General features: G+C 43.0%; 1 protein-coding gene across 1 annotated transcript in view; it reads left to right on the forward strand.

The window, feature by feature from the left end:
* Nucleotides 1-14,611, forward strand: part of DNAH9 (dynein axonemal heavy chain 9) — a 325,725-nt gene that overhangs the window by 258,988 nt on the left and 52,126 nt on the right. The window contains exons 59-61 of the mRNA XM_072730369.1: nucleotides 2,153-2,275; nucleotides 9,717-9,910; nucleotides 11,718-11,866. Coding sequence (XP_072586470.1) covers nucleotides 2,153-2,275; nucleotides 9,717-9,910; nucleotides 11,718-11,866 — 466 coding nt within the window. The remainder of the gene's footprint in view (nucleotides 1-2,152; nucleotides 2,276-9,716; nucleotides 9,911-11,717; nucleotides 11,867-14,611) is intronic.

Below are 14,611 nucleotides of genomic sequence, written 5' to 3' on the forward strand. Positions count from 1 at the left end.
AGCATAGCCCTCGAGCAGCCACTACCCATCAACCCAAACTGGCACTAATGATGGAACTCGATGGCCATACCAATAACTAAATATTTTTTGAGATACTATAAGAAATTTACAGCATCCCTCATTATTTATTTACCTTTAGAGATGCGAGTTTAGTGTCCCAAACTTCCCATGGAATAAGAAATTGCAAATGTCTTTCCATAGCTATGGCAGCCTTGGCCTTGAAAAAGGTCCTTAAGGACTCTAATTCTCAAGGGTCTAGGTGCAGCAGGGGCTTCCAGTATTAATTTTTAAAAACCTTATCTTCCACTTATTCTCAACAACAAAAAGCCATGGAAACGTATTTTCTTGCACTTATCCCTCTAATCATTTAGGATTGGGAATTTTTTCCATGATTTAATTAGGAGCATACACTAGATTATCTCTAAGGCCTCTTCCAATTGTAAACACCACATGGACTGTGATTACTTCTGAGCTGACTCCCTATGTATGTTCCAAAGTCTGAATTCATGGGGGACTGTTAGTGTGGCTTATTCCCCCCTTACCCCCTGTATTCCCTCTCCAGCCCAAAGGAGTGTGGCCATCATAGAAAGAATGTGGGGTACCTGACTGACTCAGTCAGTAGAGCATGCAACTCTTGATCTTGGGGTTGTGGGTTCAAGCCCAAATTGGACACAGAGATTGCTTAATTTTGGTGGGGGGCACCTGGATGGCTCAGTCAGTTAAGCATCCGATTCTTGATCTCAGCTCAGGTTTTGATCTCAAGGTCGTGTGTTCGAGTTCCATGTTTGTCTCCATGCTGGGCATAGAGCCTACTTAAAAAAAAAAAAAAAAGAGAACTTGAGTTCCAGCATGAACTATCTTCCCTCCTACCACTCGTTGCCCCCAGGCATCCAAGGAGCTTCCAACCCTAGCTTTTGCTCTTCTCTCCTCATAAATATTTTAGCCTCATTTTACCAGGGTTTTTCCACCTCGACTGCTATTTATAGGCTTTTTCCCCTTTAGAGACTTGTCCTCAAATTTTCCAAATTGTTATTTCTTAGTGAGCATTCCCATGCTATAACCTCATAGCACAAAACACCATTTAAAGGGAGAAGACAGGGATCCCTGGGTGGCTCAGCAGTTTAGCACCTGTCTTTGGCCCAGGGTGTGATCCTGGAGTCCCGGGATCGAGTCCCACGTTGGGCTCCCTGAGTGAAGCCTGCTTCTCCCTCTGCCTGTGCCTCTGCCTCTGTATGTGTGTGTGTGTGTGTGTGTGTGTGAGTGTGTGTCATGAATAAATAAATAAAATCTTTTTTAAAATAAATAAATAAAATAAAGGGGGAAGACAATGTCCCCAGCACCTCTCAGTGTGAATCATTAGCTCCAGCCAAGCTGAACACTCTACCCTCCCCTGCACACACCTCACTAACTTTCCCCTCCAAGCCTCTGCCCATTCCTTGGCCCCTCCCTGGAGCACCTTCCCTTCCTACCTAGATAGTCGTACCTTTTAGCTTCTCTGACACACTCAATTCAAAACCACATATAGAAGGTTTAATCAAATGAATCTCCCCACCCCAGCTTGCCAACCACTCCATTCTGGAACCCCTTTGGCATTATTGATTCACTTATGCATTTCTGTTTTATGTATATCCATATGTGACTTTAACATTCTCCTATGTGTCATCTTCTCAACTAGATTGCAGGGATATACTCCATGGCATTTAGGACTGACATAAAACGCTTGCTAACCAATGTACCTAGTCATTCACTGTGTGCATTTTTTTTAAGATTTAATTTATTTATTCATGAGAGACACAGAGAGAGGCAGAGGGAGAAGCAGACTCCTCACAGGGAGCCCAGTGTGGACTCGATCCTGGGAGCCCAGGATCACAACCTGAGCCAAAGGCACATGCTCAGCCACTGAGCTACCCAGGTGCCCCGACTGTGTGCATTTTAAGTCACCCTGATATTTGGAGCGAATACAAACGCACCCAGAAGTGATTTGCACGGATATGCACTTTCTTCCACTCTACCCCCTTTTAACAACCAAAATTGATGGGCAAGCTCCAGGACTCAAAGTAGCAATAATTACCCTGAGTGCTAACCCCAAGATCTCCAGAACCCTGTGACTACCACACCTAAAGAAACCGGGTACCGCTCCTCCACATTGCAGATCCTCCTCGTGAACCAGGAAATTGATGTTGCGGAGCTGGATTTCCTGCTTCGATCTCCAGGACAGACAGGCGTCACCAGTCCCGTGGGCTTCCTCTCCCATCAGGCCTGGGGTAGCATAAAGGTCAGTAGAACGGGCCCCCAGAAAGAAGCCAAGTTCTCAGCTCTTGGAGTTTTTCCCACTGACACTTGTCCCCAGGAAGTCAGCGGGTCTCCCTTCAGGGGTTCAAGCATGGAACAACATAGGTGCCTGCCTTTACCTGGTCCCCCACAGCAGAGCTCACCCCTCCCGGGCCCACTGGGAAGGCTCTGCAGAGGAGCAGGTGTGTGCGGGTTGAGGGCTCTGCATCTCCAGGATGTGGAGGGATGGTAAGATCCTATAAGCTTCCCTACCTCAGTGGAGCAGCCTTTCACCTGCCAAAAGGGCTGGAATGTGGACTCCTCCATGAGGCCCTGGGGCTGGCGTGGGGGTGCTGCGAGGGGCTCCAGGAAGCAGGTAGATGCCAGAGCTCTCTTCAGGCACGTCCAGGTGAGTCCTAACTCAGCTTCAAAGTGGGGGATGCATTCCAGCCTGGGATCCTCAGTGTTAATACTAGCTCACATTTATTGAGCACCTTAGAAATGTGTTTTATCCTCACGTTCACCTGGGAGGTAGGTGTTATCTATTCTCATTGAATGCAAAGCCCATTTTCCTGCCATGTTGTGTAGCTTAGTTTAGTTGGGATCCTATGAACATTAGTCTAGGAAACGATCACAAAGTATAAGCTTCTTTCTGGAGGGAGCATGCCTGCATTGACGGAATGTGACACGATGCCAAGCACTAAGTGACCACCCACTGCAGAGCCCCGGCCTGCTGTCCGCGTGGGCAGCTGTCAGGTCCACACCTGCATGAGTACACACAGCAGGTGCTGGTGCCTTGGGAGCACTGGCATCTACACAAAATGAATCCTGTTTGTGATCTTCCATGTTTGTTGCATTTTATACATGGTTCATAGAACAGAGGATGTAGTCTAAAGTAACAGGATTGGTTCGTTTCCTCCTTATATTTTCTTATCAAATTTTTTTAAATTTTGAGAGAATATAAATTCCCATGCAGTTATAATAAATAATAGAATTATCCCTTGTACCCTGTGACCCTCAGTGATAAAATCTTGCATTCATATCAGGCAGCATCTTATCCAGGAAATTTCCTTTGATACAATCTACTAATCTTGCTCTGATATCACTAGTTTTTATGTGTGCGTGTGCATGTACGTGTGTTTAGTTTTTCACATGTGAAGATTTATGTAACCACCACTCTGGTCAAGATACCAAAAATTCCACCACTGTAGGGATCCCTTATATTGCCCTTTATAACCAAAACAACCTGCTACCTCCCCGAACACCTAATGCCTGGCAACCACTAATCGGTTCTCTGTATAATTTTATCCTCCCAAGGATGTTATGTACATGGAATCCTACAGCATGTAACCTTTGCAGACTGGCTTGTTCACAGAGCATAATTCCCCTAAGAGCCACTCAATTTGATTTACTTTATAACAGAAGCCCAGAACTTAATATTTATACGCATGCTCTTCTCTTCAAAGGGACCATCTTAGGAAATTCAAGACTAATTCTATTCATGCTGCCATTGCCCAAAATATTTTTCTAATTCCTTTTTCAGAGCCTGATGCTAATATTTTAAGCAACTTTAGGGCTGTATCTAAATCAGGATTCATCAAACTTTTCCTGTACAGGGTCCCACAGTAAATATTTATGTTTTGGGGGCCAGACTGTGTCACAACTATTTAGCTCTGGCAAAGTCACACACAATACAGAAGCAAATGGAAATGGCTGAGTTCCAATAAAACTTTATTTACAAACACAGGTGGTGGGCCAATTTGGGTCTACAAGCTGTAGTTTGCTGATCCCTGGCCAAAATATAAAGGTGTGATTTGACTTTCATTTATTAACTGCATTTGTCATTCTGGACCCTATCCGGCAAGTAAGAAGAGGAACAATATATTGGAAAAGAAATAAGGAAGAACTCCTGTCACAATAACAACCAAAATAACAAAGTTCCAAAATGCCTAAGAAAAACTATAACAAAGGCAGAGATTTGTGGAGATGTGTAGAAAACCATTAACTCTCCTAAGCTACATAGGATCTGAATGAATTGATATACTCTAGAGTAGCACTGTCCAAAAGAAATATAGTGCCTGTCACATATGTAATTTAAAATCTTCTAGTAGCCACATTGAAAAATGTAAAAAGAAATAAATTAATTTTAATAATGTATTTTCTTTAACCTAGGGTAGCCAAATTACCATTTCATATGTAATTATTATAAAAATTATTAATGATATATTTTATATTTTTGTATTTGAATTCCTATGTGTATTTTTTATACTAATAGTTCATTTCAGTTCAGATGTTAAATTTTCATCAGAAATTCTCAAGGGGAGCCTGACTGGCTCAGTCAGTAGAGCACGTGACTCTTGATCTCAGGATTGTGAGTCTGAGCCCCACCTTGGGTGTAGAGATTGCTTAAAAATAAAATCTTTATATGGTCTCATTCATTTGGGGAATATAAAAAATAGTGAAAGGGAATAAAGGGGAAAGGAGAAAAAATGAGTGGGAAATGTCAGAGAGGGAGACAGAACATGAGAGACTCCTAACTCTGGGAAACGAACTAGGGGTGGTAGAAGGGGAGGTGGGCGGGGGGTGGGGGTGACTGCGTGATGGGCACTGAGGGGGGCACTTGATGGGATGAGCACTAGGTGTTATTCTATATGTTGGCAAATTGAACACCAATAAAAAATAAATTTATAAAAAATATACATATATATATAAAGAAATCCACATATATCAGAGAGCCAATTGTAAGCCATGGGCCAAATCTGGCCCACCTCCCTGTTTTTATAAATAAAGTTTTACTGGGACACAGTCAAAAATAAAAAATAAATAAATAAATAAAATCTTTAAAAAAAACCTATTTGATATGTATTTAGATTTCATAAAACCTAGATTTAAAATCATTGATTCATATACCTCAGTTGCTCCAAACATACTTAAAAGTTTTCCAGTTGCTAAAGCAAGTTCCAGTTTCTAAATCTAAATTTTAAAATAATTACAATTAAGTACAATTTTAAAAATGCAGTTCTTCAGTCACATGAGCCATAGTCCATTTGCTCATTGACTACCTAGAGTTGAGAAGAGCGACTCATACATAGTCCAATGACCTTACAGAAAATCCGTTCTGGAAATCAGTTCTGAGGGAGCCCTTTTGCAGAACTGGAGCAATGGTGGACTGGTTAACACAGGCTCTGGAGTCAGACATTCCTGGGTTCACATTCAAGTCTGAGTGTGTGTGGCCTCTGGCATATTATCTTATTCCTCTGAACTTTTTTTTTCCTTACCTGCAAAATGGCAGTCATCATACCCACCTCACAGGTTTCCATCAAAGAGACAGTAGAGGATTGCAGTAGTGGTTGTGGCTACTGTACTGGTTTCCTACAGCTGCCATGACAAAAACAACAGGCTGGGTACTCTCACAGTTCTGGAGTCTGGAAGTCTGAAATTAAGGTGTCAGCAGGGTCATTCTCCCTCCAGAGCCTTTAGGGGAGGATCCTCCACTGCCTCTTCCCACTTCCAGTGGGAAGGTATTCCTTGGTTTGTGATCCCTCTATGTGTCTTTGCATCTTCCCTCCTTATAAGAACACCAGTCATGATGGCTTAGGGCCCACTCTATTGACCTCATGTTACCTGGATCGCACCTGCAAAGACACTATCTCCAAATATAAAATTACATCCACAGGTATGGGAAGTTAGGGGAACACTACTCACCCCAGAAGTTATGTTTATTAATTATGCAGTCGTGGGGTATATGTACACCTTGGTTGTGTTGTGCCTGATGGAATTTATCCACTGAAGGAAAAACGTTGAGGAATTGTGAGTTTGGATCAAGTCCAGTTGCCTTTCTCTATTTTTCCCCACAAAGCACTCTGCAGCAAAAGTCATAAAGGATAAATTATTCCAAGACGCTCCCTACTGTTTTCATTTTACGTTACTCCACTCAAAAGCTACTATGCCACCGAGTTCCATTTCTCTTTGCACAAAACATATTGTTTGCTTTGCTTTGCTTTACTTTGCTTTTTCTGATTGGTTTTGTGGGCGAGGCTCATCTGGCTATTCAAAGGCTTTTACAAATGCATGAAGCTTTCTCTCTCTTTCTGTGAGTTGTGTTATGTGGAGAGGCCAAGTCCAGACCCGTCCAACTCAAGCACAGGACTGGATGTGAGCAGCTGAAACAAAATACAGTGTGTAGAGCACATCGCTGAAGCCTTTGATAAATGCTCATTTTAAGTGTTCAGTTGGATTCTAGCCTAAATTAACAAATACAATTGAATAGGACATGATAAAAAAAAAAAGAGTTTTGTTTTAATTATATCTGATGAGGAAGGTTGATTGCCATGTTTCCCCCAAAGGAATTAACAAACAGGTAATAAGTGAAATCTTTATGATAAAATATTGCTTTTATTCTTATCCTTTGTAAGGATTTTTGTTTTTAAAGTCTCATCAAATGCTGAACTTGAAGGTAATAGGCATGCTCTTACTTCATTACAAAAATCTCATCTGTGATGCACGTCACTGTCAGCCTCTGAAAAGGACCTCTCACCACCACTCTGGATGCCAATTTCGCACAGTTGTATTTTGCTACGCAGTCCAATGTAATTAGGTTAATTAGTCATTTCCACTTAGCTTATTAGAAGGCTAGAAATCCCTTTCCCTCATTTGGAAGATTAAATGTTGCAATTGTGTTCAACCCAGAGCTTTAAGAAAGTGTGTCCCAGACCCAAGTTGTGGCAGCTGGGAACACTCATCAGAGTGTCATTTGCTCTGCTTTATGGTGTCACCAGAGGGGGTAATGGGTCTGCAGAAGGGGTAATGGTGATACAGGCTGGGAAGAAGATAGGGAGCCAGTTCCTCAGCCCAGAGAGAAGTAATTACAGCAGCAGCAGCTTCTCTCAGCCTGTCAAGAGCCCTCCTGCTGGCCACGCAGATGTCAAACTTTATTAATTGAGCACATTCTAAGTGCCAGGCAGCCTACAAAGCCTGAGGCATACAAAGACGCCTAAGAAAGTTCTTGCCCGCAGGGAACTCACAATCTTGTGGGAAGTGACAGGCAGGTAAACCAGCAATTGCAATTGAATAACTGTAGGAACCCCAAGAAAGCACCAGGGAGGGCTTTATAGTCTTCAAAGCACTGTATCTGCATTAGAATATGCGCTATGCAAAGATTACTTGGCCTCATTTTCCAAATGAGAAAATCAAAGGCCACAATGGTTTAAAAACAGTCTCTGAGTCACAAGAGGCTCCTAAGAGGGGGTGCAGAGACCAGAACCTTCAACTCTTGGCACTCAGCTCCTCCATCCTACACACGGCTCCTCCCCACTTCTCAGTAGGAGTGATGCATATCCCTTGCCAGAGTGAAGTTGGGGGGCCATGGACTTCTTGTGAAAGAGCAAGTAAAGGCAAGACATGGGTTCATCCACATGGGAAACGAGCCTAGGCAAGCCAGGTTAAGGATGTGTCCTTCACCAATTCTCTCTGCACCTGTTTACCGGGAGGACTCCTCTCCTACAATCACACTGCTCTCTGGCATGTCCTACACTCTTCCCTTTCCAGACTTCAACTCTTGTTGATCCCACCCTACAAAATGCCCTTCCCTTCTCTTTACCTCTGTCTCTGCCCAGCAGAATTCTACATACCCACTAAGGCCTCCCTCATCTCCTCTTTCTCCTTAACTTAGGACTGCTAGCACCTTGAAAGCATGTGTCTTTTTTGGTTTTCATTTGTATTGCCAAGTACCTGGCATGTAGTAGACATTCAATAAATGTTGAATGAATGGATGGATGGATGAATTCAAATAACAAGAATCTATTAGGATCCTTAAAATTCATGGCACTGTGGTAGGTGCTTTGGACATAGTCTAGTTTTTCATCTCATTGAAGAGACCAAACACTCAAGCAGAGTTGAGTAGTAATGGAGAGATTGCAGATACATGTCCAAGTGACTAATGTTTATCCGAGCATTCTGAAGACGGGATGGGATGAACCCCCATTAAAATTTAGTTCTGATGTCAAGATTGATGATGCCACACATACCAAGAGAATATTAAAGGTTTATTACTCACATAATGAGTCTTTCCAAGAAGGCAAGGGAGCTCCCAAGCAGTCTAAAAATCGCTTGAGAGAGCCAGGGAAGGAGACCACCTTGGAGTTTTTTGGTAGTATAGGGTTGGGGCCAGGGTGAGTATTCCCTGTGCATGGTCAAGGGCTTGCACGGTACAACTTTCCTCCAGCACCAGAGGAGGGAGTGCCAACACTCATTTATCAGCTTGCCTAGATGTGGAACAGAAGAGGAAGAGAGAGGGATAAAACTTTAAAGCTGTCAGCAATCAAACATCTAAAAATTGAGTCAGACCCTTTATTAAAGAGATCCACTCTAGGGATCCCTGGGTGGCGCAGCGGTTTGGCGCCTGCCTTTGGCCCAGGGCGCGATTCTGGAGATCCGGGATCGAATCCCACGTCGGGCTTCCGGTGCATGGAGCCTGCTTCTCCCTCTGCCTGTGTCTCTGCCTCTCTCTCTCTCTCTGTGACTATCATAAATAAATAAAAATTAAAAAAAAAAAAAAAAAAAAAGAGATCCACTCTATAAATAGTTCCAAGTAGCCCACAAGGAGGATGGGAAGGCTCTGTATTCTAGGCTAAAGAGGATGAGCCTGAGAGAGGGTGCTGATTATGAACAGGACTCTAACACCCTCTGGGGCCTTAACACATACTAATGACCAGTACAAGAAAAGGAAGGAGTGGAATTTGGGGGAAGAAAGAATGAGGACCTCTTGATGGTGAAAGCAGCACAAACCCAGAGCTGAATTAGAATTGAGTCTGGCACAGTTCTAGGATTGGCCACAGATGCTCTTGGACAGAGTAGAAGGGAAGAAAGATACCCGATTCATTGGCTGGTTTGGAAGGAATTCCTAAATGAAGACATCTGATTACCAAGTTATGCATTTAGGCTTTATTCTTCTGGAAACAGGCAACTCATGGAAATTTTAGCATTGGCATTAACACAAAGTCAATGATTCTAGGGACACCTCGAGAGAGATCTTGACAGGAGTTGCCAGCAGAATGAGTACTGAGATGAAAGGAAGGAGTCAGAGATTTAAAATGTCTGGGCTCCATGACCAGAAAATTCATGGCAACCCTTCTTGTCCCTCCTTCCATGCAATGCCCTGCAGGCAGGTGCTGCTCAATTTCTGCTGCTACTAATAATCCAAACACTTTATTTGCTAAATCTTGCACATTAGTGGTGCAATTTGCTGAAGGTAACAATCAATACCCTTCTACTTCCTTGAATTTAGCTGGGGGAAAGATCCAAGATTCCAGACCAGGGTATGAAGGAGACAGAATCCTATCCATACTGTTATCTTGTTCCTTGAACACCCCCCCACCAAATGCAATGAAAATGATAGCTTTCTGGATAAACTCCATTTCAAAACAAGATTCTCTAAAATTTCTCAGGCACTTTCATCAATGGAAGGGTTCTATAACCTGGATCGGGACATTGAGGGATCTGCCAAGAGCTGGAAAAAGTTTGTGGAATCGGAATGTCCTGAGAAGGAGAAGTTTCCACAGGAGTGGAAGAACAAGACAGCCCTGCAGCGCCTCTGCATGATGAGAGCCATGCGACCAGACCGGATGACCTACGCCATGCGGTACAGGACACAGGATAGTGGGGAGCCCCTGAGTGTGCATGGGGCAGTCTCAGCATGGCCTGATTAGCAGAACTGAGCTCAAAGATCATGTGTTCATAGTAACAGGAGCATTCGTACCAACATCCCAAATCCCATAAGGCCTATTGCTCTGTGTTTGTCATGTATTTTCTTAGTATCTAAGTAGATGATTTGGGAGAAAAGTGCTCATCGGTATCAGCATTGAGAAGGATGCTGGTCACACCTGAAGTGGTGGGAGATGATGTTACCCAGATAATGAATGGAGGGTCATCCATGGGAGGAATAACATCTCTCCAACCACAAAGAAAGGAGAGAGAAAGAGCTGTGGCTATAGCTGAGGTGGCAAAAGGATGACAGAAAATTGAGGAGGACAGAAAATTGATGACTTCTATTTTCTCTGAGGAAGCATGGTCATCTTGTGCCATGTGCAAGAGGAGGTGGCAGGGTTGGAGACTGGAGGAAAATGCAGAGTTTTAAATAGAATCTGTGACAAGTGGGAGAGAAGGCCAACCAGATCCCACCTAGTTAAGATCCTGTGTTTATAATGGTACCAATCTTCACCATAGGATGGTTCTCCACAGCAACATCAACAGCCCAAGTGTAGATTTAGAGTTAAGTTGGTCCGGAGCATAGCTCAGTTTAAGTTGGCATGTGGGGGCAGGAGTTAGGCAAGGGGAGAGGAAGATACTGGGGAGATAATAACTGGAAGTCATAGGTCATACAGTCTGTAGAGACAGAGCAGATTAGTCACTTGCCTGGGGCTGGATGGTAGGAACAGGAATTCTTGAAGTAGGCAGGAGTAATCTGATTGGCATGATGAAAGTGTTCTGAAACCAGATTATGGTGAAGGCTGTGCAATTCAGTAAATTTATCAAAAATTATTGAAAAGTATACTTAAAATAGGTTTTATGGCATGTCAGCTATACCTTAAGAAGTTGTTTTTCATTTTTTTAAGGTTATAGGCTATGGAGTCTATACTGGATAGGAAAGAAGTAAAAGAAAGTAAGGGGATGGTTTTATTTTATTTATTTTAATTTTTTTGAGAGAGAGTGCATGCAGGAAAGGAGGTAAGAGGCAGAGGGAGAGGGGAAGAGAGAGAATCTTAAGAGATCATTACCTAAGTCAAAATTAAGAATCAGATATTTAATGGAGCTACCCAGGCACCCTGAGTAAAGGGATAATTTTTTTAAAAAGAAAACAGAGAGGCCAAAATACCAAAAATCAGCTGAAGAGATAACAGAGAGAACTGTGTCCTTGGGGAAGAGTTAGAGCCAAGAGTTGGACCAGGTGATCAATAAGAGGTTGCAGCTGCAAAGTTGGCATAACATGGAAGATGGAAGAGTTTGGAAAGGAACGTTGGTAAGTGGGATAAGATGAACATGAGGGTGCGAGAGTGTAGGAGGGCAGGGGGCCTTAAATCCTGAGTAGGGAAGGAAGACCACAGGGATATGGAGCATGGAGGATTTAGCTGCCTGCGCACTTTTGGAAAGCATTGATCCTGGCATTCTTCTGGTGGATGATGGTCATGTGACAGGACACGCAGGCTTCACAGACGAGTGGCATAGTTGGATGGGGATTCAGAACGAGCCCTGACCTAGGACCACAGGCCAGCATTAGTGACACAGGTGCTAAGTGTGGACCTAACAACCCAGGAACTGGAAGTTGGCCCCAGCTCTGTAACTACCTACCAAGGCCATGACCTTGAGTGCATCCTTCCATCTCTGTAGGCCCCCATTTCTCAAGTGTTGTGGTTTTGTGATTGATACATGTGCGTGTACTTTTCCCACAGAGATTTTGTTGAGGAGAAGTTGGGTAGCAAATATGTGGCAGGAAGAGCGCCAGACTTTGCGACCTCGTTTGAGGAATCAGGACCAGCCACACCCATGTTTTTTATCCTGTCTCCAGGGGTGGACCCCCTGAAGGATGTGGAAAATCATGGTGAGAAAAACTCTTCTGGGAGCTGAGACTGCACCATGAACGGTCACTCTTTGTGTCCATTGGTCTCTCTCTTGTTGGGTCAAAGTTCAGCATGCAGGGCTTGGTATTTGCTGACATAGAGAAGTCAGGGTCATTGCTGAACCAACACCAGGGATCATCATCAGAGAAAGGACCATTCAAGGGGGTACAGGGAAGAGTCCACACTCGCACGTTCATGAGGAGACCTTGTCCTGCCACCTGCCTGCCTACCCACCCTCTCCCCCTTACTTTGGCTGGAGCGATCTTTCTGAAACACAAGTATGACCATTCAAGGCTCCTACTGCCCTAAAAATAAAGCCCAAACTCCTTACTGTGTCTCATAGGGACCTTCATCCTCCCGTCCCTCCCTATTTCTCCAGCCTTCTTTCCATTATCATGATTTACCACAAATCTGGAGGCTTGAAAGAACACAAATTTGTGTACAGTTCTGGAGGTAAGAAATCATAAATGGGTCTTATTGCCTCCCTCTTTTCTTAGAAAGACTCCTGTGATTATATTGGGTACACTGAGATAATCCAGGATAACGTCCCCATCTTGAGATCCTATATTTACTCACATTGCAGAGTCCCCTTTGCCCTGTAAAGTCATATGTTCACAGGTCCCAAGGGTTAGGACATGGACATCTTTGGGGGTCTATTATTCTGCCTATATTCCCCTAATCCTCTCTTTTGCCTTCTAAATGGCAACCATTCCCCCAAGTCTGCTATGTCCCCTCCTGAATCCCCTTCACCAGGCTAGCCTCTATTCATCCTTCAGATACCACCACAGTGTCACCACAATTTCAGTGTCACCACATCCAGGAAGCCCTGTTGACCTCCAAGATTCTAGGCTCCCCTCCCATGTGCTCCTAGAATGCCCTTCTTTATGCCCATCACTTTATAATTGTCTAGTGACTACTGTGTCTTCTTAAGAGAGTGAGAGCTTCCTTGGAATCAGGTATCTTTTTAATCAGAGTATCCCCAGTTCCTAGCTCTGGGATGGGTACTCAAGAAATATAGACATTAAATGGAGGAATGAGTGAATGAATGGCTAATCAAAACTTATAACACTGGCAAAATGACATTTTGCAAAGTTACATAAAGACCTAATGGGTTAAAAAAAAAAAAAAAAGACCTGATGGGTTAGAGCCCAACCCAGGTAATACAGCTCTAAGAGCAGTCTCTCCATTATGCAGTGGAAGGACTCCACAGCCTGTGCCTAGTGCTTGGGGGGTAGTTGAGATGAGCTGAGTCAGTCCTAAAGAATGGATAAGATTAGGGCACCTGGGTGGCTCAATCAGTTAAGCCCACGGCTCTTGGTTTTGGCTCATGACCTCAGGGTCATGAGATTGAGCCCCATGTGGGGCTCCACACGCTTTTAAAAAAAAAAAAAAAGAAAGAAGGGATGAGATCTATAGGAGGGAAAGAATTATCTTCTTTACTAATTTTATGTATATTTTTGTAGTCTCCTAGTAATTTCAAGTGACACTTGCATATTTTTAAAATATGGATAATAATTATAAATGAGAAGCAACAGTTCTTGGCCCAGCTGCACCCTCCCAACCTATCCCCTTTCCAGACATTTGTTCTTTGGGTTTTGGAGGGTTGTTTTGTTTTTGCCAATTTCTGAATTTAGTCCTGGTAGTTGCTTCTCTATTTCCTACTAATCTTATTATCACTAGTTTTTGTTTTTTTTTTTTAAGATTTATTTACTCTAGAGAGAGAGAGAGCATGCATGAGCGGTTGGGGGAGGGCAGAGAATCTCAAGCAAACTTCATGCCTAGCACGGAGCCTGATGCTGGGCTCCATCTTATGACCCTCCAGTCATGAGCTGAAACCAAGAATAGGACGCTTAACCGGCTATACCACCCAGGCGCCCCTTGTATCACTAGTTTTAAATTTATCAATTCTAGATAACTATTTATATTCCCTGATTTAAAAAAATAAGAATTTAACTCCCATTACTGCCCACTAAGACTGTCTACTTTCTGCCACATTTTTTAACAGCTTTATTGAGATGTAATTCATATTCGATATAATTTACCCATTTCAAGTACATGATTCAAAGCTTGCTAATATTTTCACAGGGCTATGTGACTACCACCACAAACTAATTTTAGCAGATTTGTGTCTCTCTGAGTCCCACCTTCGACCCCTGCACCACCAAAAAAAACCCAGAAAACAAAACAAAACAAAACAAAAAACCTAGATCTCCTATGCCATCCTGTGTCCTCCCTGGCCCACCACCAATTTACTTTTTGTCTCTAAAGATTTGCCTGTTCTGGACACTTCCTATAAATAAAATCATATATTATAGGGCCTTTCATTGATGTTTCATTTAGCATAATACTTTCAAGTTTCGGGGCACTTGGGTGGCTCAGTGGTTGAGCATCTGCCTTCGGCTCAGGGCGTGATCCTGCGGTCCTGGGATCAAGTCCCACATCAGGCTCCCCGCAAGGAGACTGCTTCTCTCTCTGCCTGTGTCTCTGCCTCTCTCTCTGTGTCTCTCACGAACAAATAAATAAAATCTTTTAAAAAACATATTTTCAAGGTTCATCCATGTTATAGCTGTAGCATATATCATTATCATTCCTTTTTATGGCTGGATAATATTCCTTGTAAATCAATCTAGGAAGTATTATCTTAACAGTATTAAGTCTTTTGATCCATCAGCATAAAATGTCTTCCCATTTATTAATCTCTTTAGTTTCTTTTATTGATATTTTAT

The sequence above is a fragment of the Vulpes vulpes genome, chromosome 12, assembly GCF_048418805.1.
Source record: "Vulpes vulpes isolate BD-2025 chromosome 12, VulVul3, whole genome shotgun sequence".
NCBI lineage: Eukaryota > Metazoa > Chordata > Mammalia > Carnivora > Canidae > Vulpes > Vulpes vulpes.